This window comes from Aphelocoma coerulescens, chromosome 1, assembly GCF_041296385.1.
Source record: "Aphelocoma coerulescens isolate FSJ_1873_10779 chromosome 1, UR_Acoe_1.0, whole genome shotgun sequence".
In the NCBI taxonomy this organism is placed as follows: Eukaryota; Metazoa; Chordata; class Aves; order Passeriformes; family Corvidae; genus Aphelocoma; species Aphelocoma coerulescens.
In genome coordinates, this window is record NC_091013.1 from 103,694,200 (window position 1) to 103,719,686 (window position 25,487).

The 25,487-nt window shown below is 38.8% G+C and overlaps 1 protein-coding gene across 1 annotated transcript; it reads right to left on the minus strand.

The window, feature by feature from the left end:
- Positions 1 to 25,137, minus strand: CIP2A (cellular inhibitor of PP2A). Its single transcript, XM_069031795.1, has 21 exons — positions 24,991 to 25,137; positions 23,872 to 24,019; positions 22,498 to 22,610; positions 20,941 to 21,035; positions 20,211 to 20,307; positions 19,117 to 19,239; positions 18,826 to 18,968; positions 18,050 to 18,125; positions 16,749 to 16,976; positions 16,101 to 16,260; positions 15,104 to 15,245; positions 14,247 to 14,346; positions 13,245 to 13,363; positions 10,553 to 10,745; positions 8,288 to 8,362; positions 8,094 to 8,204; positions 7,200 to 7,396; positions 5,172 to 5,285; positions 3,271 to 3,353; positions 2,632 to 2,771; positions 1 to 1,582 (listed from the first exon to the last, which is right to left on the minus strand). Exons 1-21 carry the CDS (start codon positions 25,090 to 25,092, stop codon positions 1,412 to 1,414), a joined length of 2,730 nt encoding a protein of 909 aa, XP_068887896.1. The 5' UTR covers positions 25,093 to 25,137; the 3' UTR covers positions 1 to 1,411.
- Positions 25,138 to 25,487: the final 350 nt, after the last annotated feature.

The window sequence follows — 25,487 nt, forward strand, 5'->3', positions numbered from 1 at the left end:
TCCAAACCCTTTATTGTGTCATTATAGACAGTAAGTACACCAAAAGTGAACTACGCAGCACAGAAAACACATAGTACAGAAGAATAAATACACAATAAAGGGTATTTTTAGGCATGAATGAAATAACATACAAAGCCATATAGAACCACATGCTGAATGGAAAACTTTCTCCAGATAATGTAGAATAAAAGGCAGCTACTTTCAGATAAGAAGTACTGGAGTGCCTGCAATTGAGATGTGAGGGTGCTCGGAACTAAGACAGCACAAAAGTCTCCACTTGTAGAACAGCCAACTGACAACCTGACATGACACAGATAATTAAAAATTGACTATTGCAGAGCTCTTTGTTGTGCTGGTGCCAGCTACTCCCTGCACTAAATGAGTGAGCCTCTGGGGAAAGGAAAAAAAAGTCCAATAGCACAGAGGATACAGCACACAACATGAATATGAAAACAGCACAGGGAACTTTATTACAGAACTATTTTGATTACAGAACTGATAATGTCAAGATGCCTAAAAGCAAAACCCCTTGCATAGGTATTTCTCTATATGAATTAAGTACAAAAATCTCCAGGTTTTCCTTCAATAAAGGGAAGATATAGGTTTTAAACAAAATTTTAAACAGACATCAATTTATTTGCTAGTTCCATTTGCCACTATACATTACCATTTGGAAAAAACACTGCCATGAAAGAAGACAGAAATGCTGTCAAAATGCCTTGATGTGCCCATGCATTTACTTGCTATGCAACCCAGAGTTCAGCTACACTTGGCTTAGAATAGCATATTGAAACAGTGCATTTTTCTGGGGGAAAAAAAATAAAATCAATATTTATATAGCCTGGATTCTGTCACATAAATGCTAAGGATTAATTTACCATTTTCTGCAGATGTGTACCTTATTGCTGCCTTACTCTGGTGAGCAGCTTGATGTTTTTCCCTCCCATTCCACCATTTGACAAAGTCAAACTGGCATTTATCAATTGAGTTATTAACATGCTTGGTATTTCCTACTAGAATTTGTTTACTCTAGCACTTTCTCGTAGAAAAGGAGAAAAAAAACCCCAAACAACAAAACCCCTCCCAACATTTACTTACCCCTTCTCCATGACCAAGAGATTTAAAGGGAAACATGTCTGCAAATTTACTTTGACACTGAAAATTTTTAACCCATTACACTGAAACAAAAATTGATGGTTAATGATGCTTTCTTCCCCAAATGAGTTTGCAAAACAACAAAACCCCTTTATTCAGGAGGTCTGATAGCATTTTTTTTGTTGCTGACCTTTCTAAACAATAACTGCATTATGCAAAAAGGCAACCAAACTGCACGCGTTGTGTACAAAGCTGGCAGTCCTCCCTACAATTTAGCTCATTTAACAGAATACAGAAAGCACAGGAACACAGAGCCCTACAAACTGAAGTTCACTGTTTCTGCACTTAGCTTGCCACCACTTAGTTTGTGGATTATTGCTATCATGCTGGCGTGTTTGTTCAATTCTTCCTTCTGCAGATTTACGAGTGCTTCTTTTTCTTCCAAGCATGCTTCCAACTGGGATTTTTGAACTTCCAGAGAAGATGCCTGCAGAAACAAACAAAATGTTATAGTTTCCTCCACTACCAACTGAAAAACACACAATACAGTGAAAGCTGAGTGGCCTGGTGGTGAACTTAAGCAAGTAATTAAAAAGCAGTTTTAAAATGCCAAGCTTATTTCAGAAATCTCAGCTGTACATTTGGTGCAGATGAGTGACTACAGCTACTGCCACACTGCAAAATGCTGGATACCATGGGAAAGCACCAACCCCCCGTTATCATTGTGCTACCGTCTACCTTTCATTTCAAGCACCACACCAGTAAATATTTAGTGAGAACAAAAAAAATATTTGCTATATACTGGATAATATTGCCTGAAGAGATTAAGCTTTTGCTTCCAGGAAATGGAAATACAGTAAATGTGTTTGCCAGACTGCACACTTTGCATTTGCTTATCAGTTTGCATGTAAAATGAATCTCTGCCTTGTGATTTTAGAGGGAGCCTTACCTGCAGCCAAGGACATGTAGGCTGCACTGAAGTTTGGGGGATTTAGTTGGGGGTTTTTTGTTATTTTTTTTTCTTTGTTAATATTATCTGTTAACTTGGTATAGCTAAAGTGGTCTCTCTTTTGAAAAAATACACTTTTTCTTGGAGATAAAAATGGATTTTTTTTGTTAGAATTTCAATGATCAAAAAAACCCCAGGGGCATTTTGGTGCATACACATGTACCTTAATTCAATGTGAGAAAGGGAGGGAAAGCAAGCTGACTTACATTTTCAGTAGTCAAAACTACTGAAGAGGAATGTGTTACACTCTGTTATTTAGCATTATGCCGCAGGTTTGGGGGAGGTTTTTCCCTTCCCAACATTGCATACTCACACACATGCCTCCCAGAACCTCATTAGAACTTGATCCTGACTTAAAACTCAAGAGGTACACAATAAAGTTGAGAATTTGTTCTTGTTCACTACTACATTGTCTACTCTAGGATCTTCAGGTACTTCACCACCAAAATACTGATTCACCAACTTTATCAATTAAACAGATACCTAAAACTCCAGTCTCAGGAATGCAGGTGCAAATAATTCCTTACCTTGATACTCAGTTCTTCCCTTGCTTGCTCTGTTTCACTTAATTCCTTTCTAAGAGTATCAATAGTTTTTTCCATCTCTGTTTTTTCTTTCTGTTGAGTTTTTATTTTTTCTTCCAGAACATTTATATTCTGTTGCAAGGCTTAAGAAAATGAACACATTAAAAGATTGGATGCCAAACTTAGAAAACAGGTACTGCCTTGGCCTGGGAAACAAAGTGCTTTTTTAATTAACTTTTTGTTTTTAGACTCAACATGGCTGCTAATTGAATTACAGAGTAGTGCCATCTACTGTTAAATTTTAGTGGTTGCTTCCAGTCATTTGCAGAGAGAGTTTAATTAAGCTCTTGCTAATTTGCAGTTCCTACAGAAAATTGTTCTAATGGACATGTTGTAAGAAGATCCTGAAAGGACACACTATGCAGAGATTCAGTGAAGTCTGGGAAATCAACTTCATGCAGCCTTTCTAAAAAATTCAAATTTGTATTTGTTTCATTCAGCTATTAAATTATGTATCTGTGGCCAACTTTTAAGATTTAAAAGTTGCCCAGTAAGATATAGCAGCTTATCTAGAGGCCATAATAACATCTAGTTAATGCAGCTGGTTCTCTAGCTTCAGTGACCTTAAGGTAGGTGACTTACTCGCTATTGTGCCATCTCTCTCCTGTAGCTGTTGCTGTAATTCATTTCTGTGCTCTTCACTTTCTACTAACTGTGCAGCAGTCCTGAAAGGGCAGAGAAATAAATTTTAATGATTAAAGATATGCCACCATTTCCCTGTCCTAAGAAGCTAGAATGATTTTTGTATCGTTTCCACTTGCAGTCAAGAACTTCATCAAACCTATGAATGGGCAGTGTGTGAGCAGATCTTATTTCCTTCCTGCCACCTTGAAATAGTCACTGCCCTTCTCTGATCATGGTAGAAACTACTGAAAAGGCTGATACCTGGAGCACAAAACCCAGAAACTGGTGCCTTTGATCACAGCCACAAATGCTTCAAAAAACTGTGGCAGAACTGAAATTGTCATTCAATGCAAGTAAAAATTCCCTGCCATTATTGATTAAAGATGCTGGGTGGGTTTTAGCTCTTACTATGCTCCTGAAGAGACCAAGCAATTAGTAAAACCTGTTTCAGGTATTATCCATGCAAGGACACCTGTACATAAAAAATATAATTCTGAACATCTCCCAGATTGTCACACAACACTCAAGAGTGACCATACCATAAGACAGCGCCATAGCTCGTGTGCAGGCCTGCCTCACTTCTCACCAGTTTGGGTCATGCTCAGTTTCCACACCCATTTAACACTGAGGTACTGTCATCTACCAGCAGTACAGCTGTAACATGAACGCTTTACATTCCCTGAAGCTAACATAGTTTTCCATTACCACCTAGACTAATTTCTAAGCCATATTCTACTTGCCACTTGCCTTGCCTAGATGGCATCTGCTGTCACTTTTGTTTACTTGTTTATCCACCTCCTATCTACCAGTTTCTAAGCTGCAGCCTCTAGCAATAGGGAGTGACGTATATTTCCCATGGTCTCCATTTCTGTGGCAGTTCAAGAGTATCTATATAATAAACTGGCTTTAACAAGGGTCAGCTTTCATCAGAATATCTCCCCAATTACCCTGAGCTGCATATTGCACCATTCAATGTAAGTGGCCAAATTTATTCAGTAGCAAACTAATGTATCAGTATGAAAATTTTCCATTTGAATCAGAACTCAAGGCAATGATTTGGACTGCTCTGATTACTGACAAGGCAAGAGCCTGGAAGGATGAAGTGAACTTTGCAAGTAAAACCAAGAATAGCACTTTATTTCTCAACTGAATACAAGGCCTGCCTATGAACATATTTTAAAGACATCTTCTGAAAAGTTATGTATTAAATAAAATCTGTCAAAGAAGAGTCCTATATTCCCTTAGTTACATTGGTGAAAGGTATATCAGACCTCTATTTTAAGCCATCAAAAAGGAAAAATTACAATTACTCCTCAGGAAGACATAGGTAATGTTAGTTTTATAGTTGAAAAAGATGTTTTATACCACAGGCAGAATACCACCCATCCACGACTTCTAATACAACTTTCAAATGTGTTCATTTAATAGGGTTGGTTGTTTTGGTTTTTTTTTTCCCAATCTGACAACATTAACAGAAAACCTGCAGGCTAAAAGGGAATACATGGAAATCTTTGAGTGATAAAAGCATTTCAGAATTCAACAACAATCAAAATTACACCTCCACACTCTCCCAAATGCACCCAAGAATTGGGTCATCATCTTTCTCTTCCAGCTGTTGCTGAAATCTGTGGATATTTCCTCACCACCTCCAACCAATTACAGAGCAAACAAAATAAATCACCAAAGTCAGTACTACAGATTCTCATCCAACATAAATGTGTAAATCAACCCTGAAGCATCTTTGGCTTCCTCTAACTTCACTTCTCAGATATTACTTAAAGTACGGTTGAAAAACTGAGACTAAAGTGCTATTTAGTTTTACTGTTTAACTTGCTTTAAAAAGACTAAACTGAACTTACCTGTCATTCTGCTGCTTGAGTGATTCATTTAGTTTCTTCATTGCTTCCACTTGTTTATTTAGTGAATTGCACGTAATCTGTAGATCTTTAAATTGTCTTTCAGTTGTTTCATACCTACAAATGAAGTATAATTGCTTTTGAAGAGCTTTTACTTTAATAATTTGTCAAATAAAAATATTTGACATGATCTGTGCAACCATCCCACTCAAGCAACAAGCAAAGTGTTTTCTGAAGGAGGGGCGTACAATTGAGGGTTTTTTGGTGACAGCTGGTTTTTAGTGTGTTAGACTTTTTGGGTTTGTTTTTTTTTTTGAATTAACATACTCAAAATCAGAATTATTTAGGTTGGAAAAGACCCTTTAAATGATTGAGCCAAACCATTAATCCAGCACTGCCAAGTCCACCACTAAACCATGTCCCAAAATGCCCCATCTGCACATCTTTGAGATACTCCAGGGATGGTGACTCAGCCACTTCCCCGAGCAGCCTGTTCCAATGCTTGACTTGGAAGAAGAAAACAGACAGACAAACAAACCAGCCAAGCTTCAGAGGATCCCTTACAAATCCTGAATTATTAATGATCAGGAAGAAACCTTCCTCCAGTAAAAAACTTTTAGGAATTGACAAAACTATAAATACCTTTAAAAATTTGCAAAGAGCTTATCTGTAACAGTTTGTGTATGTCAGTCATCTTTTAAGGGACCCTTTAAGTCAGTCTATGACCTCCAGTTGTCTTGTGATACTAAAAACTGAACATACTGAAGACAATGCAGTGTGCAGTTAACACAGGCTTATAAGGCAGATCTCATGCTCCAAGCAAACATTTTCCTACCTTCCTACCAAAAGGCCCTCCCCCAATGGCCCTGAGGCTTCTCTCCCCTGATGCCAGTTAACTGATTATTTTTAAGAAACAGCATATTTGATGATTGTTTTAAAAAGTAAATTTTTGTTTTAGAAACACATTTGTTTTAGAAACACAAAGTTTTGTTCCTAGTTCAGAGAATTTAAAACTGTTATATACTAGATTGAGGCTGATTTATTTCACATGAATTAGTCAAATACATGTTCACAAAGTGTATGGCTGCATATAATTCAAGCAAAAATTGAGGCACTTCCACAATGACCTCCTAGACACTTATTCAAGAAATTGTGTAATGGAAAAAAGTTTGACATATTTTCCTCCCTCAATGACTCCTTTATTGGCAGCAATATGCCTTCAAAATTGTCTAATATAATGCCTGCTCCCCTTACTAAGCAAGAAATTTGCTCTCAATTTTATCAGTTTCCTTGCCTTGCTGACACCTAGTGACCAGACCAGTTCATGTGAGTTGAGAAGTCAAAGCTCTTTTAAGCCTTTACTCTTCCAAAGCACATTCTAATTGCAAATATTTTCTATCTTCATGTACTTTGTGTGTCTCACATATTCTTTTTAGCTTAAGATGCCAAAGAAATAATGCTTATAAATAATTCAGGACACACAATATGCCTCCTTCCTCCCTACCTGACTTTTACCTAATTTAAGTGAATTTTGGTACAGACGTGACCAACGATGCTGAGTCCTACATTACACAAACACACCGGTATTGGCTGTTTCTCCAGAACTCTTGCAGCATGTCATCAAGGCAGCAGGCAAAATCAAAGACAGACACTGAGAGCATGGTATAATGCTAACAGAAACTAAACATTGTGAGTTCTGTGTCTTAGAGAACAATGGTCCCTTTTATACAAAGCTCGTGCTATTCCCTGAACTGGACCTTCAGCACCTATAATTCAGTTCTCATTCCATTGAAAGCTGAATGTTAATATATTAGTTAATTTAACTATGTCAAATGCAATGTAAATTTAAGTTCTTGAATTACTTAAGTTAAACTTATTGACAAGCACACAGAAGAAAGAAAAAATAATGAACTTTTCACTTAAAAACGTGACACAGCATGTAATGTTGCTCTTCTAATGTGCCTAGCCCAATAAAGGACATCATAAATCTTTGCATATGAAATACTCGTTCAGAGATCTTACTCATCTTACCTCTGAAGAAGATCAAGAGAGGATTTTTTCAGTATTTCATGTTCTTCAGCAACTGCCTGCAATTTCCTGTTGTGCTGAAAGAGCTGTTCAATATCAGTCTGTGCTCTTTCAGATTCTACATGTTGAGCTTTCAGCAAATCGTTAAGCTCTTCATTTTTTCGTTCTGCATCCTTCAGCATTGCAGCAAGAGTTCTTGCCTTTGAAGGGAAACACACCCCCCAAATAAAAAGAAAAAAAAAGCCACATATATTAAAGGGAATTCTGTTTCTCAAGTTGTATTAGGCATGCTTGAGGACATAGATCTAACACCAAAATGCCATCATCTACATTAGAAGAATAAATTCTCTCACCTAATATTAACTACAAATTAATTGGTTCACTAAACTCCTTTAGCTCCACTTATAGACAATGTGAGGGAAGAGGAGAGAACAAAGTAAAAGATAATACATTTTAGCTATGGATTTAGTAATTTGTAGTCCAATCTTTAATACAACCTTTAAAGAATAGAAATTATTCTCACTTTTCAATATGCAGCTCAAATACAGACCCCACAAAGACACAAAGAGGAAACAGTTCTTGATATACTAGCAAATTCTATAGAGAATTCTAGCAAGTGGGTTTATTAATTTTCAATATTGCTGAATTAACACTAATGGTTAACAAATGATAATGAGCAGAGTAGGTTGGTTTTGTTGACTTCTGTAAGGGAAAGGACACTAAAGAAAACTGCAAAAGAACAATCCAGAGGAAAACAGGATGTTCATGCTGAAAATTAAGACTGCCCTAACTTGCAAGCACAGCTTACAGATAAGCAGTATAGTTTCCACATCTGATCACACTTAAAGGTACCCAGACAATCATTGCTCAGTCCCATCTCCAGGCTCCTCTACTTACCTCAGACTCAGCCTGGGCTCTCTGACACCGGTACTGAGCCATCAGCCTCTCAGCCTGAGCCAGAGCTACTGCCTTTACTTCCAGAAGATCCTGCAGCCTCGCTTCTTTAGACTGCATATAGGAAGAACATTTCTCATTAACATTTTCTGAAAGTACTAACTGCAACATCCCCATGTGCTTTAGGTTGTACTCACTGCTAACGCTGACAGCTTCTGCTCGTAGACATCCATTATGTCAGACATCCTCACATCAGCCAAGGGCTCCTTCATCTGTGGAAACGTTTTGCAATTACTGGTACAGGAAATTTGTATTTACTTACACAGGTAATGTGAGCCTAAAGAGCTCAATAGTTTTGTGAATTCCACCTGCCACCAGCTTTTTGAATTCTCATTTTTCTATCTGAGGCTGTCTACTCAAAGGTACCCACCCGACTCTTGTGGAAAGTTTGTGACAATTGAACTGGTTAGGCTTAGTAGGAGTCATCTGCAGAAGACTATCAGTCTAGCACTATAAAAAGGTAAAATCATCATTCTGAAATAATTCCCCTTGGTCTGATCTTTGATGGAGAATTAGCAGTCCCCTCACAGGACACCTAAAATAATCTGCCTTAAGATTAACAGCACAAAATGCATATGGTTAAAACTCCTTGTTCACACTCCATTGCCCTCTCAACATATAAATTAACAGAAAAGGCCCAGGAAAGCTTTTCTAGGATACTAGAAAGGATACTGTTGAGGACAGAACCTACTGTGTTAACCCAGACTTACTAGAGAAAATGCACCGTGCATGGCACAAAAAGTCCTAAGTGTTAATTAAAGTATACTCCTGAGTCAAGTGAGAATGCTACTTAGTGATTTCAGGATATTTTCTCTTAGGCAGTGCTGCTGTAACACCAGTTCTGAGCAGCTGTTCATAGATGCTGTTGCACAACCAAATGCAAACTCTGCCAGCTGTTCAGACATTTATCACCTACAGAAAAGCCACCATCTCTGCACCACCTTGAACCACTATGAAGAATGTTTTTTGAAAATTACCAGGAGACCCTGTGTAGCTCCAGTTCTCACCTCATTTTTCTGTCCCTAAAGTATGAAACAAGTAGTTTATTTTCCTACTTGCAAGCTTAAAATATCTAAAAGGTCATGGCAGTGACTACTCCAAGAAGAGCTCTAAGAATGAAGTTCCCTTCATTCTCTCTGAACAGTAATACTATGAAAAGTGTTTTCTCAATTATGTTTTTACAAGCATTTGAGCTTTACAAAATATACAAACAGAACTGAAATACTGCATATTTTAAGTGAATGTGTATATTGATTTTGAATTACTAATTAGAAGGTCTAAGAAAATAATCACTCAACAGTTCATCAACAACTTTCTCCCCCCTAAAAAAAACCAAATCAAAGCAGGTTTACAGTCTGTCACATTACTGGAAGCTGCTGCACTAGTGCTGTGTAGGCACCTGTGGCTGCTTAGATTCACATTAATATAAACACAGCAATGTACCCACAGACTGTCACATGCAGTCCTGAAAAGGATGATCAATGGGAGCATCCAGTGGCAGAGTAAAAAGTAAGCCAAGGAAGACTCACCTGACCTTTTTCACTGTTATTCTGGCAGCTGACTGGAACTGGTAGCTCTCCGAGTTTCACTTTTATGTTACAACAAAGAGATGAGAATTGCAAAGCTAAGGCTGGAGGCAATGCCACTAATACAGATATCAAGCTGTTATCAAGAAACTTTCTATTCCTTTTCCCAATTTGCATACTGTTCTTTTAAGCCAAAAGAGCATAGAATCAACAATCCATCACTCAGTCTAAAGCAGCTACAAAGCAGCTAATTTGCTTTGAATAGAAAAGGGAAAGAGGAGATATATTCAGTATCTGCCAGGATGGCCCACAAAGCACATGGTATGCGGTGCCTGGCTCAGTGTCTTCTTCATGATGCAAGTTGCTGCAGAGGGAAGTAAAAACTGTCTTCTGAAATAATAACAGCACCTTTCCACAAAACCTGAGCTGCAAATGCTAGAGTCAGCTACATCCATCAAAATGAAAATGTAAGTATGTGTGTTTAGGCACTCAAGAGATGCACCACGCTTTTCTAAAGCGGCTCAGCATCTCTATTTCATCACATGCTATTTCTTAGGAAGCAGAGGGAAGAGGCTCCTTGTGTGTGTCCCAGCAAGTCTAGGCAGTCAGACCAGACCTGGCTCCTGCCTCCGCATCTGACAGCTAAGGTGACTGCAGGCAAACCCACTGGAGAGGGACCTCAGTAAGGAGCCCTACCTTCTGGTAGCACCTCTGAATTGTGCTCAGCAGCTCAGTAAAAGGAGCACATTCCAAATAGACAGGAATCTAAACCAAATTTAACTGTTACACACATGGTAGACACTTGGATTTTAATTTCCATCCCTCCCACTGAAAAAAGTGTCAAATATTTCACAAGGGTATATAAATTCTACTAACCTCTAGTCCAGAATGAAGCTTTTGTATTAATTCCTCAATATTTGAAGCTTTGGATTCATTACTTGAAGGACAGGATGAAGAACACCTCACTGAAGTACTGTTGGTCACAGGTGACTGCATTTGGATTCTCTTTGCTGTGTGCTGTGTTTCTTGTTCTCTGTAGGCATTATTTGCTGCAATGCTTTCACCCAGCCTGAATAAACATGAGGCTATTAATGACACAACCTGCTACAAATACCATTGCAAGGATTGAAGAGGAGAACAATTCATAAAAAAATCACATTTGCATTACCACAGAATTCGAAGATGTGTATTGGACATGTGCCCAAACTGGCCAGAAATACAGAAAAAAGGGGCAAAAAAAGTATCATAGCTAAACTTCAGAGACAAATACAGAATCCCATCAGAAAGGACATGGTGCTCAGCTCTTTTTGAGCAGAACAGATCATGTCTCTTATGAACCTGTGAAACAGGTTATTTCACCTGTTATTATTCAACTTAAGTAGGCTACTGTTTGTCTCAAAGAAGACTGAGAAAGTATTTAGTAAGAATTTTTATTTGGCATAAAAATAAGAAGATAGAATCAAGATAAAGCAGAGTCCTACCCCTAAACCTCAGTGTGCTGCAAGTTTCCTTGCCTGCAATTCTGTTTTACAATACTGTATTGTGTACAGCACATTTAATTTTCTAAATTTTAACCAAAATTAAGTATGCAGATAAAACTGCAATCTGTTTAAATTTGTATAGGGAAGAGAACTCAAAAGCTTAGAAAAAAGTAATTCTAGCACCTATATTTCAGAGCCTGTATGTAATTTGTGGTTGGTATTTTCAAGGCAGGTATGAATAACATGTTTCAAATAAGAATGATAAATCAAAAGAGCTGATTTTAGAGGCACCAGTTATAAATTCCTTTCTCTTGATAAATTCCTTAATTACTAAGCTATCCCAACCACTTCACTGAAGTGCTGTCTCAATTGCTTCTGAAGTGAGCAAAAGCCTATTTTTAACTTGCATCTACAGACATGTCATTTGGCTATTCCATTGTACAATTCCAGACATATTTGATTGTACAGATCTTTCATTCTTTCAGCCAGACTATTCATTACTGGCCATTATAAAAATGTTTCTTATATCCACAAACCCATATAATTATAGAATAATTAAGGTTGAAAGGGATCCATCTACAGATCACCTAATTCAACTCTCCTGCTCTTAGCAGGTTGCCCAGGACTATGCCTGGTAATTTTGACTCTCTCAAAGGATGAAGACTCCACAACTTCTCTGGGCAAAATTTTCCAGTTTGACCTCCCCTTATAGTAAAAGGGTTTCTTTTCTGATATTTCAAGAAATCTAAAAGGTTTTTTCTTATATTTCAGTTTGTGCCTACATCTATCCTGTCAGTGGGTACCACCGAGAAGCCTGGCTCCGTCTCCTTTGTTCCTTTTTATCAGACATTTCAACACACTGATAAGAACCCTGCAAATCTTCTCAAAAGTAAGCTCAGTTCTTGCAGTTTCACCTTGTACAATGCATGCTCATCCCTCAAACCCTTCACTAGATTCACTTTGGCATGTCCATATCTCTCTTGCACTGGAGAGCCAGGCCTGGACACAACACTACAGGTGTGGTCTCACCACAGCTGAGCAGCGGGGAATGATCACCTCCTCTGCCCTGTCATCAGTACTCTTCCAAGTGCAGTCCAGGGTGCTACTGATCATCTTTGCCATTCTTGAAGACAGAAGTTACATTTGTTTTCTTCTAGTCTTCAGGAACCTCTCCCAGTCACCATGACTTTTCAAAGACATTCTGGAGTGGCCTTGGAATGACATCAGGCAATCCCTAAGCACTCAAGGGCACATCCTGTCAGGTCTTACGGACTTCTGTACATCCAGTTAGTTTAAATGTTCCATAACCTGACCCAGTGCCACCCAGAGTAAGTCTTGCTTCCTCCAGGCCTTCCCATTGCTCTCAGGGACTTTGCCTTTGAGAATCCTTATCAGTGAAGACCAAGCAGGGCATTCAGTATGTCAACTTTTTCCATGTCCTTTGCCAACAGGTCCCCTGCCCCACTGACCAGAAAGGAACACATTTTTATAGTCTGGCTTTTGCTGCTGATGTAATGGTCTTTCTTGTTGCCCTTGATGTCTGTCAGGTTCAACTCCAGATTCTGATACAATTTAAAGTCTTTTTTTTTTTTGTATTTTATTACATCTACACAAATAAGGACTCTATCAAACAGAGTTTCTCAATACTTCTTCCCTAGTTTAAACCACCTTAAGTAGTACCTGAACTGCCATCTGCCTGTGTCTTATACCTAACCTGTTCTTTCTTGGAAGTGACTGCAAAAGTGTGACCAAAGCTTCAGGAACCGAAGACTGAAACGTCTGTCAGAGCTCAGTAGAGAGCAATCTGACAGTCAGCATATTAGATGCACCCTAAGTTCCAAGACAAATGAGCACTTAGGGACAGGAATCAATCGCTCCTGTTCTTTCTAGGATCTGACATAAAATGAACACCATCAGGATTGGGATGGCTTCCTCTGGCCTCCAGGATCCCTACTGTCTCATAAGTGCATATAAAGCAGAAACAAGACAATTTTCTAAAGTTTCTGAAAATAGTACTCCAGAAAACATGAATATCACTAAGCCTATAAAAATGTCAAATCTAGCCAGAGTACCACAAAAATACTTACACTATGGCAGGAAAATCTGGTAAGGGAGCAGCCTCAAACAGTATTCTAAGTCCCACTTGGACTTGCTCTCCATGGTTTGATGTTAAAGCAAATGTCAAAGGTGTAATCAAGCGTTGATCCTAATAAAGAAATTGGTTTGGTCAAAACAAGATAGAGCAGACAACAAAAACAACAAACCCCACCAAACACAAGCTAAAAAAACATCACAATATCATAAGCCCATAAGCACAGAAATGTTTTATTTAAAACTTAAGTTACCTTCTTAAAGTTTGCCCTTTTAAGTTCCCGAGACTGAAGTCAGCAAATGTTTTTAAAAATAGTCTATACTTCTGAGTATTCGAAATCATGTTTTACATTAAAGTCAACACAACAGATAAAGAGACTAGTTAATTCCTGCAAGTTTTCAAGTGTTTGATACTCAACATAAAAGGTCACTAGCTGAAGTAATAGAGATTAATTGTGGACTGTAAAACTCATTGTTACCCATTAAATCACACAATTCCCATTCTTGAATGAAAAATCCCCAAAACAGCAAGAAGTGTTTGACTGTCTGGATTGCTTTTCCATCTATAAAGTAAATTATTAAGGTATCGTCTGACCAATAGGTACCAGAAACTTTGGCCAGGCAAAGTTCCAAACTACATGTACATATTTAATAGTAACCAACCCCACAAATAATTATATTGTTATGGTAATTATTTTCTAGTTTGCTACCTTTAAACTGCAGTCATAATGCAGTCTTAAAAGGATAATTCTTACCAGGCAGCTAAAATATGATTTCATATGCATTACCAAAACAAGTGACTGGAGTAAAAGCAAACTACTCTTATTTTAGAAGAATTAATAATGAAACAACCTTTAGGAATTGTGCATAAGGGACTGTATTTTCCAAGAAGCTTTAACCACTTCAGAGACAAGCATGCAAAACATTTAGACCTAAACTACTGTACTGCAGTGACACTATTTCACAGATACATTTCATAAAACATTTTAAAATTATACCTGTAACATTTTGTAGAAGCTGACCTTCATACCAGGTACATCCTGCTGCAATCTGCGCATAAGATCAAGCATTTTCAAAATAATATCAGCAGCAAGTTTGCTTTTAAACATCCAAGTAGAAAAGCAAATTGGGTGGGGAAAAAAAAAAGGTGAGATATGTCAAATCAGCACTGACATATTCAGTCAATTAAAAAAATTAATAAATACCTTCACAAAGAAATTAAACAGGTCTAGCAAGGCAACAATGCTAAAACAAAAGAGATCATATTGAGTTCCTTGGACATGTGTCTGAGCTTCTCCAGCATGCCAAGGATGGCAACAATGAAGACCAAAAACACCACTTCCAGGCTAGAAGCGAGGAGGGTCTAATTCTATTTCACTGTGTTTTGGCCAAGTAACTCTTAGCTATATTGGCATTCAGGTTAATGACACTGAGCTGAAGGAATGTGAATTTAATTTGCAGTGCAACAATTTCCCCCCATACTGATGTGTGATATTTTGGAACTCTGATTGCATAAAATCAAAATGAGAAATCATGTGCCATGAGCAGTTCTGGTAAGCTTCAACTTGGATCAGCTTCAACTACTGCATGAGGTTTAAGGTCATTGTTCCACATAAGTGGATCACCAGCTTATGCCAAAAACATTATCTGAATGCACAAGCTAGGTTTTACTGATTGAACTGACCAGCAAGATTACTTTTTATTCCACAAAAATGCTAATTTTGATTTAATAGCAATATTGATTTATATGCATTTAAATGGTACTTTCAACTACCATACTCTTTCCATTGCAACAATATCACAACTCTCACACCAGTCATGCTTGATTAGATTTTAGATAAATATGTGTGCTCACCACATTTTAGAGTCCACCAATTTTGTCCCAAAACCAGTATCAATCCCGCTGTAAGGAAACTGGTGTTCTATCAGACACGTGCATTGGCTGGCAGTCAGCACCTTTGAGACACGCATTTTCAGTATGTCATCTCTGCAGAGCAGTAGGCAGAGTTAAGAATAAATTCAATATACCTATGCCTATGGACTGGCACCAAAAGGCAACATTTTGTCATAATAAAGGACACAAAAGCTAAGGCATCAAAGCACAAGAGACTCTAAGAATGCTTTTAATACCCAACAACATAAACCACTTAAATCATGCCTAACTCACAAGCCAAGTAAGCTCCACTTTTCAGTTAATACACACACTTATTGGAAACAGACAGCTAAGGGAAACCTCAATAAAATGGGTGGCATAAAGAAACACAGTGAACAAAAGGCAGGGACCAGGCAGTCCCTAACACAAGAACTAGTTACCTAGAAGTGAGCTAGGAGAGACTTCTCCATAGAACTCAGCTTAGATGCAGGACTACTCTGCAGTCACATCCTCCTTACTAAACTTACTACAGACACTAAGGACTCAATGAGGAGTGTAAAACTGTATCATTCCACATTATTTTTCTGTGTTTCTCTGATCTAAATTTGTATCATATTTGGCGGGAGCTGCACTTGACTTAGGCAGGCAACAGTACTACATGGAACAAGAAGATGGCGGCCCAAATTCCCCACAACATTTCAACAGAAAACACTCGTCTTTGTTTTCCATCTGCAAAGTGCTTCTGCTCTGTTGAATAGCCACAACATTTTATCCTGCACCACCGCATTACAAAGTAATTTCACAGCAATTAGAAAGCTACTTTAGATCTTGCAAGATGACACTCCTAAGTAAAATTAGGGCACTTATTGTCATTAGAAGCTATTAAAGTGACCCAAGGTGGACATGTCTTCTAACATCGTAGAGCAGATCATGGTGGAGGAATAATAATCAGCTGCCAATAGGCACATAAAAAGGATATTTGTCAGGACATTAATAGCCTTGACCATTCTTTCACACTTTTTCTTCACTAATAGCTCATCCACAATCTGTTCTGGCATCTGAAGATGATCAAGAAGAACAGGCAGCAAAAGATCCATAAAGTGTTCAGCTGATTCACTGTTCCTATTGTTAATAACATCCTGTAATAAAGATATTTTATTTTATGTCAATATTTAAAAGTACAACACAAGGAAGCCAAGCTTACTCTACCCCTTCCTGCACTAGCCTGTGTTTCTGCTTTCCCAGCCCCTTCCTATTTCAGATTTAAGATGGCTAATCAGTATCATATTGGAAGAGGAAGTTAACAGAGAACAGAAAGAGCAGGAACTTACTTCTGTAAGTTCTAGAAAGGAATTCTGATAGTTTTCTAGCTACCTCATGACTTCATAAACTGCCATGTCTCCCACTTACAACACAGACATTATTTCTAAAATACTGCATGTCTTTAAAAGAACAGTTGTTTTATGAAGTATGTTTATTTCAACATAGCTATTTTACAATGAACTTTATTGCAGGTACTTTTTTTTTATGTGCTATTTTTCAAGCCAAATTATAATAGCTCTTTAAAAATAATTTAAAAATAAGAGCTGCTAAGAAGCTCTTTAAACTCAATTATCAGTCTTGGTACCTCAAAAATCTCTTTGAATAGTTGCAATGCTAGACCTGAACAGTCTTCAGAGGCTTCCAATGGTTGGTTTGACAAGTGCACCAATGCAACAGATGGTTCAAAACTCTTTGAGCGAGTCACAAGCCTGGTGTTTGCAGAGACTGGCAAACCAGCTGGTTGCAGTATCGCCTGCCGCAGGGTGTGACGCAGTTCTAGCACAGAGCAGAAGGCAAGCAGCAGCTCTAAGATCTGTGGGAAATGAAGAAGAGTTCAAATGCTTTTAAATCAAGAACTTACACAGAAACTGCAACTGCTGTAACACAAGTCTAAAGAGATACGCAAGTTCTATGCAACTCCTTTTAAAGTTTTATGAGGAATAATTTTCTTTCTTTAAAGCCAGGTTAGCAGGAGAAACAGTTCACTGGACTGGTGAAGGTTTGTGACAGTATTCAGTGTATTGCTTTCTTTTTTTCAGACATGACTGCTAGCTAGTGATACAATAAAAAGTACAAACGTATACACTCAGCATGAAGAAAGCTATTGAAGAGAAAATATTCTGAGACAGGAATGGATGCACGTGTCTCTGAGCATGCACAAAGAGAAAACCACCCTGGAAAGTTCCTTGTCAACATGCCTCTCTAAATAAACCCAAACAACAACAAAAATCACACAGAGAGAAACAGTAGCATCTATTATTAACTAGGATGTGTAACATATTCATAAAAAAAAGCTCCAGATCTGTTTCACAGATATATTTAGGACCAACATTTTCACATTTCATATTTTAGCCTTTAGTGACAGATAGTCAATGTTTCATTTACATAAGGTGGTAGTGAGATAAAGTTGAAGGTAACAGTTCACTGCTTAAACAGAAGTGGCATCTATTTGTCCAACAAAGGTAAGAGCACTTACTCCTAAACCTCTGAAATTAGCATCAGGGTTCCCTGATCACCAGTTGAAGTCTGAGTAGTACTCATTCAAGGTTTAGAGAGCAAAGTGGGATACACTGCATTCCTGGTACATCCCAGAATTTCTTACTAGCCAAAGCATAAAAGGTGTTTATGTTAGCTTTTTACCTTTACATCTGTTGCCTGAAAGCAGACACACAATCTGGCAAAACCCCCAACATTACAAATTCAACCTGACAGCCTTTTGAAGAACTAGAAAATATAAACTTGGTGGATTCTCTGGGTCATTTAAGCGTCCTGAAGTCAGTGTATTTCATTACCAACCTTGTATACAAGGAATCTATTCATAACAGCAGAAGAGGAACCAGATTAGGATTGTAGCCTCTTAGCCTTTATCTAAAAAAGTATAAATACCTTAGATGATGAATCAGGATCCCTTCCGTGAAGAAGATCCAATACTTGACCAAGGCAAGAGGTAAAGTGCTTATATCTACAGCATGCATAGAGAAAAAAAAATTTAAAATAAAATTGAAATTTCACCACATTTAGATATTCACACCAAGTGATGAATGAAAGTGTGCTATTCTCCTTCTCACCCCCAAACACTTCAAGTACAGTGATAGTTTTGATAATTTAATTTCTACTTGAAACAGCATAAGCATTAAAAATATTCTAAGAATGAAAGCAAATTCCTTAAAATAAGCTACGATTTTTCAGCTATTCTATGCTTGATTGAAAATCAGCAACTAAATTCTGCTAGCTGAACTTGCAGAACTACTAGTCAAGCTCTCAACAGAACCACTCTAACACTCCTCCCCGTGTAAAATTATCACTTCTTACAGCTTCAACCACACTATTCCACCTCAACCTTATATATAGCACTGTAAAAGGCAGGATAGCTACTCATCATTTTGTCTGACTCAACACAGTCCAGACAAAAAATTACGGAACAGGGTATTCAAAATTCCTTCAGTGACAATGAAAAAACAGGTTTTGATTCACACTTCTGTGTCAAACTAGTAACCCAGCAACACCTTAGGTTCAGATATAGCAGTTATAATCAACTAGCAACATTCAAAAAGCATACTGGAATTTTTTTTTCCCAATGCTTGGTTCAGAATTCAAATAGCATACAGCAAAGAAACTGAACTAGAGCTTAGGAAAAATACTTCTAGGGAATGAAGCCATACCTGGTAAGAAAATCTGCAATTTTGGGGTTCTTCATAAGATCCATGAGTAGATCAACAGAATATTTTCTTGTTAGAGTATCTCCATTCACAACAATATTGAATATTAACTGAAATGTCTGATGGATATTTCGAGCGTGAAAGAGCTGAAAGGAAGAAGAAAGTTACGCATAGGCACATACTTTGCTGGGTCTCTTGCTTATTAAAACTAGCTGGAATTAGAATTTTATTTGGCCAGTGTGACATTGGTTTTATCTACAACTTAAGAATAGAAACAACTTCAGACTCACTTACTTTTTCTCCTACTTCTTCATTTAAGGTAAGGCTTGATAATACCGTAAGTGCAAACACAACCATAGTCAAACTGCTATGGGCCAAGAAACTTATTAAGGTACGATAGAAACTCTTCACATTGCTCTACAGCAAAAAGGAGAAACACAGGTGTTACAAACCCACCAAATTTACAGGTTTTACATATTCATAAATAACCCATACAAATAATGGATAATACAAAAACAGGTTAGTATGGTAACAGTTCTCTAGGAAAGCTATTTTACTGTTCTACTGCACAATACTGGCGTTGATGGTAATGTTCTCTGTTGAACCTGTATCCTACCATACCCATGTACTTATTAAAAGCCCCAAGGATGAGAAAAAACCCCCCCAAACAACAGAGAACCAACCAAGGATGAAATTCCACTGTTATTTTAAAGAAAGATGAGAAAGTCGTTTTGCTAAAGTCTGTACAAGAAAATAATCACTGAAAATTGACTCCCATCCCTTCTCTGCTCAATGACCAGATTGGACAATAGTTTCTCCTTTTTTTTTTGCCCCCTGCCTCTCTTCCAAGGTAACAGTACAACATATGCTGCTATGTAGATGAATTTCTATTTCTGAATTAAAAAATGAAATGTTTGCACTGACTTATGAAGACACAGGAAGAACCAAGTAGTTCAGATATACATATGTATTTGAGGATTCAAGGGTCCTGACATGAAGATCAGTGCTATTTTATTGATTTATCTTCTGAAAGGCAAATCTCTTTCTTGCTTACCAAAAATCCAACTACAGTCTTTGTTTTAATGACATTTAGTTTTTCTAAGGAAGAATGCTCAAATTTTAAATTCACCTTTTGGCTGCAGAGAACAGTTGCAAAAACCAAATGCATAACACAAGCCAGGGCAACAACACGGCAAGAGAACATCCAACTTCCTGTTCTAATGGTTATTTTCTCCAACATGGGAGAAACAACTGCCCATTTGGCAGAACAAGCAGGTTAGGGTTATCATCACTGAAAGAAAGTGTTTAAGAACTACTAAGATAATTCTCTAGTCAATTAACTCTTATCCTTAAGCCAGAGAATCATGACATAAAAGCAAAACTCTTACCAAAGATTTTATCTGATTTTGAATAGACAAGTTGTGACGACAGAGGTTTGCCAGGAGTCCTAAACACGGTATTGTTAACTCATCTTCAGTGGACTGACTTAAAAGAAAAGCCCAAAAGATGTTTTCATTGAAGCATCCTGAATTTAATTACAAGAAATTGTAGGGTGGGGGCTGGGAGAGCTAGGTGGTTGGGGGACTTTTCATTTTGTTTTGTGTCTTGGCAGGAGCTTGTCTTTTAATGAGACACCATTTCACCATGCAAAGCAAAATTCAGATTGTAATCCATGCAGTGTGGGCAGCTTTTAACTGAGTACATCTGAAAAAACCCCAATGATCAGAGCTCACCGCTATCAGAGGTTGTTTATTACATACACTTCTAATACTCATTAGACTTCTTACAAGGGCACTAGAATAAAATTTTTATTAATCTAACAACTCTGCTCCTAGTGACAAGCATGAATTTCCTCCTGGCTTTTCTCTTTGTTAGCTCCCTGCTCCCAGAGGTGTGGAGGTGGTAAAAGGCCAATTAATATTCCATCACCCAAAGTCCCACAATCACTGCATTTGACAATCTGTAACAAGTACATGGTTTTCAAAGGAAAGTTTCTGTTAACTTCAGAGCACAGCTCACGCTGGGGACCAGGTGAGTACAGCACTCTAATGGCCTACAGCAAGTTTAGAAACTTAGCTCCCTGTTTCCCATAAGAAAAGACACTGAGCATACACTTACACACGATGCATTAGAAACAAAATTAATCCATCGATGTTGGCACCAGCACAAAAGACAGGCACATTGTAGGTTAGTCTCTGCAGCAAATGAATACCCTAAGGAAACAGAAGACTGTTCACATGCCTGTCCTACAGCATCTTGAGAGGAATGTTACAAAAGATGAAACTGAAAGGACAAATATCAAGACACCATAACTGAATTATTTTTCAGGCTCTAACATTAACGTAACAATTACACAAACTGCTGCAAGCAAACTGTAATGTCCTACCATACTGATGCACTTATTAAAAGCCCAAAAAGATTAAGATTTTATTTTACAGAAGAGTTACCTTTTCAGCCCATCCAATTCTCCACTTTTGCCTCACCAGCAAGTTCTCCATTCTGTCAGTGATAAACAGGCTTTGTCCTATTGAAAGGTCTAGAAGTGTCATCAAAATCCAAAAAGCATTTTGCAACCTCTTGCAGAAAGGATGCTTACAGGAAAACAGGTTTGCTCTAAAGACTGCCAACAGATCTAAGGGTAGCAAAGTCCTTCATACAGCACTCTTCTGGGACATAACTGAAGTCAATACACTCAAACATGACAAAAACCACAGCAGAGGTTAGCAGCTAAAACAAAACCTCACCATTTAGATATCTAAGAGCTTCAAGGTCTTAACATTGGATCTATTTGGTGATGACAAAATCTCTCCCACTGACTGGCCAGTCACTTGGAACCCTAGATCTTGTGGTACTCCTAGTGCTTTGAGAAATATGCAAACCACAAGAAAAGGGATCTTTACTGGATGCCTGACTTACTTTCCACAGAACAAAGGGCACAGGACTACTACTAAATTAATTTTCTGCTTTTCAGAAAAAGACAAGTGACAATAGGCAACCAGGAAATACTTGCTGAAAGCTTAGGAGAAAACCTGTGCATATTTGAAAAAAATGAAGAAAACTTTAAGGACAGGTTAAAATTGGTGAGGTCAAACTGACAGATGTCAGACATTCACTGTAAGCTTTGATCAGTACAATGCCTGGCATTCACTGGCAGATGGCAATGACCAGAAAAGAGGAGGCCACACATGCCCTGCAAACCTCCCATGAAAACAGGCAGCCACAGCTTTCTCTTCACTCCTTCACAGTTACCTGTCAAAGTACCGATTAGACAAAATGATCTCCAGGCCTGTGTTATGGAACAGGCTTGTGTCAGAAGAAATAACCAAATACCTCAACTGGAAAACAATCTTCTGAGCTCCCAAGCAGTGACTTATTGAAATAACTTTTTAAAAGTAGCTTTTTTTTTTTTTTGGTTCGTTGTTATTTTTGCTTTGTAGGAGTTTTTTGATTAGAGTAGGTGAGAAGTACAATAAGATTAAAGAGAGTACAAAGAACTCTATAAATTATTAAATTCCTGTCATACCCACCTCATACAGCAAATAAAGTACACAGCTAAGATCAAATTTCCCTCAACACATTATTTCCAATAGAGCTTTTGAAGGGTTATTACATGCATACAGTATAATTTTTATTATGCAACAGTAGCCAAATATTATTAAGCACTAATTCCTTTACCTGTAATAAGACTGGATCACTCAGATTAGTAGAACTTCGATGAACCACTCCTGCCAGCACACTGGTCAGATTGTAGGCGTCCTGGAGAGCTTCTCTAGTCTCAGTGTCTGAAGCTAGAATTTAAGAATTGTTAGCAAGAGCATCTAATAGCAAAAGAAACTGTTGTATTAGCTACCAGTTGAAGCAGAAGCCAAAGTCTCTGATCAGCTCTTGATATGTTTTATAGGTAACTACAAATAAATGACAGCTCCTACACACTTACCTCTCTACCACACTTCTGGACATACAGTTAATTATAACACTAATCCATTTCCTCAAGATGCTTGGACGCTGAAAGAATAGTGTACCTCCTACCTACCAAGTTTCAGTTCTGAGATCTTGAAACCTGCCCTTCAAGGCTTAGATCTTAAACTCAATGAGCTCAGATTCTTGCTTTGTGCTATGGTGGATAAGTAGACTAAAACTGATAACCTGATAAGGTTATCTAGCATTAGTTAAGTAAATAAATAAAATCCAGTTCTGCTTAGGCAATCCTCAAAGAGATGTGGCAAAACAGTTAAAGCAAGAGATGAGTTGGAAGAGGACTTAATCCTTAAAATTTTCCGGACCGAACCCCAGCAACAAATAAAATTTTACAGTAACTGTCCCAAAAACGTAAAAGGAAGCTCAGGGAGCTTTAAACTCCATGAATCAGAGAGCATAAACAAGGGTGCATCATAAAGGACTCAAATCTTGAATAACTACTCATATATGATGAGAAACTAAGCAGTGAAGGAATAACTTTTCTGTGTATATGTATGTTGTGCTCTGAGCATTGAGCTTCTGGGACAATAAAGTCCCACTTCCATGAAGTAGAGAGGAAAAAAAACCCAAAAAAGGCTTCTCGAGACACAAGCAAAAGGCAGTAGAACCTCTCTTGCAGTTGGGAAACTTGATGCACACAGGCTCAGGCCATTGGAGAGCCCACACTGCCAGCAAACACTCCAGTGGGAGAGGTAAACTGAGGTGATGACAGTAGTTGATGTGACTTCTCCCTATCTTTGCACCCTCAGCCAGGTTTCTCACTTGATTAAAAAGGTAGTCTTTTCCAGCTCCAAATATTAAGGACAAGAGACTAATTCCTCACCCTACCCAGTAGATAAACAAATTCTGACAAGCGTGATCATCGTCATTTCACAGGGATGACTTCAAATCTCCTTTTCACTGCAATTCAACATCTTAACAGGTGGCACAAGCACTCCACTAATGAAAAATACTTCATCTTTCACACCTTATGCTTCTTCCAAGAAATTCATCACCCATGCCACAGAATCACCACCTGTCCTATCTTCCCTTGTCTGGACAAAAAATAAAAAGTTCAGATGCAAACCTTACCTAGCTGTGATAACAAAGTAATCACAGACAGGGCCAGAGATGGGTCTATATTAGTGTCCTCCAGGAGCTCTACAAGGCAACTGAGACATTCACTTGGTAGAATCTGGTTTGAAGCAAAAAAACGGGCAAGCTTCAGTCCAGAGATAACCTGGAGATGAGAGGAGAAGAACAACCTTGCTTACTCAACTGCAACAATGTAATTGATTTTATCCTTCTTGACAAACCAAGAATGTAACTCTAATGGGACATTTGTATTCACACCTGCTGGGGAAAAAAAAAATAAAAGTAATGCAAAAAAATCTGATTTTCATTCCTTAATGCTTGGGAAGTACCAGGTTTATTTGTTCTGAAAGAACAACCCAACAGATTGCTCAACACAAACACGTAGCAATCAGCCTGCCTTACAAAGGCGCGGGCAGGGACCCGAAGGCAGCAGGAGGATCAGCAGCAGCAGCAGTCAGTGCTGTTTTCGGAGCACTCTGTCACTGGGATGCAAAAATGGAACCTGAGCTCGGGGAACCCTATATAAGAAGAGGCCAAAAATTATACACCTTCACAGCAATACAGGCAGACACGAGTTAGAGTTTGCATAATGGAGACACATAATGTTTGGTTTGTGTATTCCCTCTGTGTCTCTTTACAAGGGATATAGAGACGAAAGCAAAGCTAGATACCAACTGTCATATAAACGTTCTAGCAATTAAAAGAAATCTGTATTTGAAAAAGTTAACTTGCAGATTAATTCAGTCAAAGGCCACCACAAAAGTTGTACACAGTGCTGTAGCTGGAGATCAAGCAAATGCACTGGCCCACCTCCTTAGCAGAAAACGCGTTTGAAAACGTGCTGCATGGAACTGGAAAACTCCAGATATAAGACCAGTTCGTCATTCAAACTCTATTTTTTAAGCGTGAAAAGAAATTCATGCGTGCCAGAACTTTGGGGATATATTAAAAAAAACCACCTTGTAACACATACTATTTGCTTGCCCTGGGTGCATATAGGCTTACAACGCGCCTCTGTAAACACACAAAAACACCATAAAACATTATACTAAAGAACATCACAGCCACCCACACGCCCCTCTCCCACCGCAGCACCGGGACGGGCGCCGCTCCCACCTCCAGGCTGCGCTGCAGGAGCGCGGCGTTCTGCGCTGTCTTGGCGGCGCGGTACTCCGTGGCCGCGAGGAGCAGGGCCTTCATGCAGCCCGGGACATCCATGGCGGCGCAGCCCCTCAGACGCTCCACTCAGCCCTCATTCGCATTTCCCGCCGCCGCCGCCATCTTGACGCAGCAACCACTGAGCGCGAGCGGCCGCCGGCGCCGCGCGGCACCACGGGAGACGCCGCTGCCGCCATCTTGCTTTAGGGAGACAGAGGCGGGCAGCGGCCTCGGCGTGGGGGCGGCGGCGAGAGCCGGGGGCGGAGCGAGGCATCCAGGGAATGCAGGCGCTTGGATCGGTGACCCCGGCTTTAGCGCTCATATGCCGTCGGGGAGAGAAGCTTTTCCTAAGCGGAGCTGTATTTGGTTGGGTCAGCTGAGTCTTCTAGCTGCCCAGCTTCTAGAGGGCCACCTTCGGGTTGGAGCTGCCGTCAGTTCCCACCTGGCGCCCACAG